The sequence below is a fragment of the Crocodylus porosus genome, unplaced genomic scaffold (assembly GCF_001723895.1).
Source record: "Crocodylus porosus isolate Cpor-Errol unplaced genomic scaffold, CroPor_comp1, whole genome shotgun sequence".
NCBI lineage: Eukaryota > Metazoa > Chordata > Crocodylia > Crocodylidae > Crocodylus > Crocodylus porosus.
Window position 1 is genome coordinate 78,980,181 of NW_017728949.1, and position 5,251 is coordinate 78,985,431.

At 35.0% G+C, this 5,251-nt stretch overlaps 1 protein-coding gene across 2 annotated transcripts in view; it reads right to left on the reverse strand.

The window, feature by feature from the left end:
- Positions 1 to 8: 8 nt before the first annotated feature.
- Positions 9 to 5,251, reverse strand: part of CACNB4 (calcium voltage-gated channel auxiliary subunit beta 4) — a 151,723-nt gene continuing 146,480 nt past the window's right edge. Inside the window, exon 13 of one of the 2 annotated variants that reach the window (XM_019554515.1) lies at positions 9 to 4,586. In XM_019554515.1, the coding sequence (XP_019410060.1) occupies positions 4,326 to 4,586 (261 nt within the window). In that variant the 3' untranslated portion in view covers positions 9 to 4,325. The remainder of the gene's footprint in view (positions 4,587 to 5,251) is intronic. The other variant, XR_002104541.1, reaches the window with a different exon arrangement.

Sequence of the window (5,251 nt, forward strand, 5' to 3'; positions counted from 1 at the left end):
TAACCATACAATAAAATAATTCAATGTGTGATTCCGAGAATGGCACAGAGGAACATTATTATGCTGAGGTGCTGAGACCCTGGGAAGTTCAGACTGGAACACTGTAAAATTGAGACTAGGCTGAATTCAGATTGTCAGCAAACTGAACTTGAAGCTCTGGGCCTACACACACCAAGGGTAACTATCATTATCTTGCATTTCTATAGCAGCAGCTAGCTTGTGGCACAGAAGAAAACTGCCATAAGCGCTCACTCTCCACTAGTTTCTTGTTTTTACAACTACAGTATCTTCCTCCCTATTTAAATTTTTAATTCTTAAAAATACTAGTTAAACCATTTTAAAAATGCAAGGGGCAAAGGAAGGGTGAAAACACCCAAATATCTGTAATAAAAGGAGCTTTAAAACCTGGGGAAAACATAGTAAAATATATTTCCACATGCAGCAAAGCCAGTACTAATGGTCTGAATGTGATTATCGACAGGTATGTATACTGAAGACATGAGCTTCATCCTAGGCCCAGCTGCACCGCCTTGCATATAGGACTTCAACAGTGTAAATCAGAAATTTGAGAGACTAAAATGAGCTCATGGTTCCCTAGCTAAGAGGTAGCATAAATAGCAAGAGGTACAACGCCTGCTACAGAAACTATACTTGTTTACTGAGCACAAAATAATTAGCTTGGGGTGCAACTTCTACTGACACCTATGGGACTTCTGAGGATAAAAATTAGATTACAACCAAAAGTAACTAAGAACTTTTAAACATAGTAACCAATTAAAAGGGAATTTGCTTTTGAAAATCATGGCATGATATAAACCAGAGGATTTGGTTAAAATTGCTGAAAAACAACTTTAACAATTATTTCCTATAGTAGTATATCAGTCAGAAAATTTAGTCAGTTTACAATTACACACCTGACTGGAAAAATGTTCAATTGCATAAGTAGTAAAAGAGGTTAACAAATCTGTCAAATACAATTTGCCAAAAAAAAAAAAAAGGTGGAGAATAACCATTTATTTCCTTATAAATAGTTTCTGCATTTAAAAAATCATTTGTTATTCCATTACAAATGAGTGCATTGATGCATACTGTCTATGGATGACCATGCCATTAAGATTGTCATATCAGCACTAAATTTAGCATATCAGCTAAGTTAACATTAAGCACAAAATGTTTTAAATAAAAACCACTTATAAACATGACAAAAATAAATGTTATACACATTTCTAAAAGATCTGTGTAGAATTTGGAGTTTAGCAACAGAATCCTGATCATATTATAATACTAATGAGAGATGGTATCGGTATTGGAAAAAATATTCTTATTTCTATTCATTCAGGAACCCATGAACTTCGTAACTTCACATAAAACCATACTATAATAAATCACAGGATGTTTGGTTACCATTGTGGAAGTTCTAATATATGGTTTATGCTGTGGATTTAAATGTCCTGAATCAACATTGCTGCATTTGTTTCTTTTGTTTCTTAAAAATAATGTATTTTTTTTAAAAATAGAATTTATCTAGAATAAAATGTATTCCTGTTATTATTTGATATGCTCTTTTACTTGAAGGGTGAGTCCCCTGCAAAAACCGAGAAAACTATCAAATTCTGTTGGATCATTTATAACTGGGACGGGAGGGAAATAAATCAATTGCATACAAAGAAAGGGTAAATCTAAACCTACAGAATTAAGAAAATTTCAAAATTTTCTTTCAAGACAATAGTACATGACTCCCTTCAAAAAGGTATTTTCATAAGAACATTAAAACAAAGCGGTTTTGGCACTTGAGACAATGCAGTTGGTGGATTTTGTGCATGTGTGTTCTGCGGATCTTTCCCTTTACTAGCATGACATGGAAGACTTAAACCAAGGCTCCAAAGGCTTTAAAAAATAAATGATATTTTTGTCTTTGAAATGATAAAGCAGTAATCTTGTTTGCTAGAAAATATATATAAGTGCTGTTGCAGCTTCCTGCCATAAAATGCAAATATCTTCAAGCAGTTAATGATCTGATCTCTAATGCTACTACAGAATAAAGATAAACAAGCTGTCTAATCTAGGTTTATACATCTCAGTGCATTCTTTGCAATTAATACTTTAATGCACACAAACAAGAAACTGTTAAAGCTTATAGAAAAATGTTTTGCCTAATGCCTTCTTTCTCATGCAGATATGTGTGCTGTACATGTAACAAAGACTTGTAAAAATTCCTGGAGAATGCTCCCCTGTGCTATAGCATAAAAGGTGAGAAATGGCAGCCTATGCCACCATTCCTGGACTTTTTCCTGTAGCAGTTGCTCAGACCAAACTCCCTGAAATCTACAGGAGTTTAGTCTGGAAAAGAGCAGCAGTTCAGGCCCTATAGGTTCATTCTCAACACAGTTATTCCAGTGGATGCAGATATTTTATATTTCATCATCTAGTGATCTTTAACTCTTCTTTTAGACAGTAAACCTGTCAGAAAAGGCAATGTTGCATCCACTGTCTTTTAATGCTGCTAGAGATGTACATTATTTTTGGTTGTACAGATATGAGATGAATTATATTTCTAGTTGTTAACATCAAGCAGGTAATCAGGCTCAATGGTGGGGAAAAATATTAGAAGCATCTTTATTAATTGGTCCAGAAAGTAGAAGACATCATAATGTTCAGGAAATGTATTTAGTGCTACATGCTTTTATAGCCTGTCAGGAGGCTTTGGGAATAAAACAGGCAAATATAAAAATTAATTACTTTCATCTTCAAAAAATAGCTTTGACATGAACCAGCATAAAAAGATCTTTTACGCATGGTTCTGTCAATTTTAGAAAATGCATGCAGTGTGGAATTTTAGAAAGAGTCTTTGCTTAAAGACATCAGAGTATTGTATAAAATGGTCAATTATGATAATTTTTTCAATTATATTGGATCTAAGGCTTCATTAATCAAATTAGACATAAGGTCTAATTAGACATAAGGTCTAATTACATAAATGTATTCATTTTAAAAAAAAACAAACAAAGACTGGTAGGTGAAAATAAGTTTTCATTAGAAGTAAGGCAGCTATATTTCCAAAGACTTTAACTTAGTTCTTTGAATTAAAAATGTTAGTTTTATAACTTTATAGTGAGCAGAAATTTTCTCATACTCAATTCCATTTTTATTGCAAGCTATTTCTATCAGATCCTTCTTTTCAAAACATTCAGAATTTATTAGTATTTAAAAAAAAACAAAATATCTGATATCATCATTAAAATCTAATGTGAGGTTATTACAGAGAGTTCTCATGTGATGCTAGAATTTGCAAGCATTCAAACATGGATCGTGAAATATGTAATGTGAAGGGACCCAGCAGTCGTATATATGCAGTAAACATGTGGGAGGATGAATCAAATCTCACTTGACACAGTAACATATTGAGAATAGGAGAAGTGTTACATCTCTACAGATTAAAACTGCATTTCTGGGAGTATGTACTAGTGCTCTGGTGATTAAAAGAAGACAGCCATCTATTCTCCAACTCATATCATTCAAACAAGGCTTGGATTTCTCCATTCTTACTATTCTCTGTCATACTCCCAAAGTTCATATCACTATTGGGACCACAACAGCAATATCGGTACTAAGTAAACAAAATACATCAGTTTTTGCTGCAACATTTGTGCCAGGATTAAAAATAAAGATAATTTCAAACCAGAAAGTACTTTGTAACTGATGCATTAATTTATAATATTTGGCATTATGGAAGGTTTATATTTGGTTAGCCTAAAAGAGCCATTCTGGTAATGTACGTGTATGTTAACATGTTTAAATTGTAACCTTAAGTGTAAATTTAGCTTCCAGCAATCAAATACTGTAGCTGATTTTTGGCTTACAGTGATTTTGTAATTTTCAGTTTTTTTCATTTTCACTTTTTTCAATTGATTTGCAACATGCTCAAGTAGACTTTCCAGTCAATTCACCCGAATTCCAACAGGAATTGGTTTATAAATTGGTTCCAACTGGAACTGGTCATTTGGAATTTCCAGCACAGGAAATTATTCTATATGTGCCTTGATAAAGTACCCTAAATTACAAACTGACATGTCTAATATCTAATGAGGAGAAAAGGTGCTGCTATAAATGCAAACGCTCTACTAAAAAGAAATCCTATGTGACTGGGCAAACTAATTTCCTCCTAAACATAAGGGCATGGTGCATTTTTGCCCATTTTTAGCATCAAATGACAGCAGCTTGTAACCTTAGTAAAACTGCGTTACATCTGCTTAATTAAGATGATTTCTTTGTCCTACCTACATTATGGCAACTAATGAATACTATTTTTCCCCAGGTTCTTAAACTCAAAGCCTATGTCGTGAATCATGGCTATATCCTCCAGGGGATCCTCGATTCCTATGCGGTTTGTAAGTGTCCTGATACGAGTCAGAGTACTCTTCTTCCACAAGTGGGTAATGATCTCGGCTGTGTTGGGAACTGGAAGACAAGCGGTTCCTGCTCTTCCGAGCCCTTTCATTGTGATAATTTTCATCAGAGGTCATTAGACTTCTTCGTTCAATTGGAGAGTTCTCTGTAGAGTGGTTGCTATGCCTCGTACGCTGGCTCTAAGGATGTCAAAGGACCCAAAGATTAATACAAATACGATTTCATTTTGCTAGTTGTAAGTCAGTTATGAGGTTTGGTTTGAGGACTTTCAGAATCCATCCACTTCTGTAATCTTTTTTAAATACAGTATAACCTCATAAATCCAGATATCAAAAATCCAGAATTATCGAAAATCCAGCACTTTTTAAAACTACACTCCACTGGGGAGTAGTGGCAGCCGGTCCTGGTGCAGCAGAGGGGGAAGCTTGCATGCAGGGGCTGCCACCACCATCCACCCCCCTGCACCGCTGCTCTGCTCCCCCTCAGCTCCAGGACCGGCCACCACTCCAGGTTCAAAAGTCCAGAATTTTCACATTTCCAGCACGTGCTCGGTCCCAAGCATGCCAGATTCATGAGGTTATACTGTATTAAAATGTGTTTCCTACAGGAATTGGATATGAGACAATTTGGTTCCCAAAGCTAATAGAAGATCAAATACAGTATTGCACAATGTTTTTCTCCTGATATCTTTATAAAAATAGCATGGGAAATTTCCCAGAAAAAAATGAGCCTTATATATATAGATTCATCACCTGTTGCATTTATCAGTTCTTCACTGATCATAGTTTTATAGATGTTAGGGGCTGGAAGGGACCTTACAGATCATCAGGTCCAGCCCCGCTGC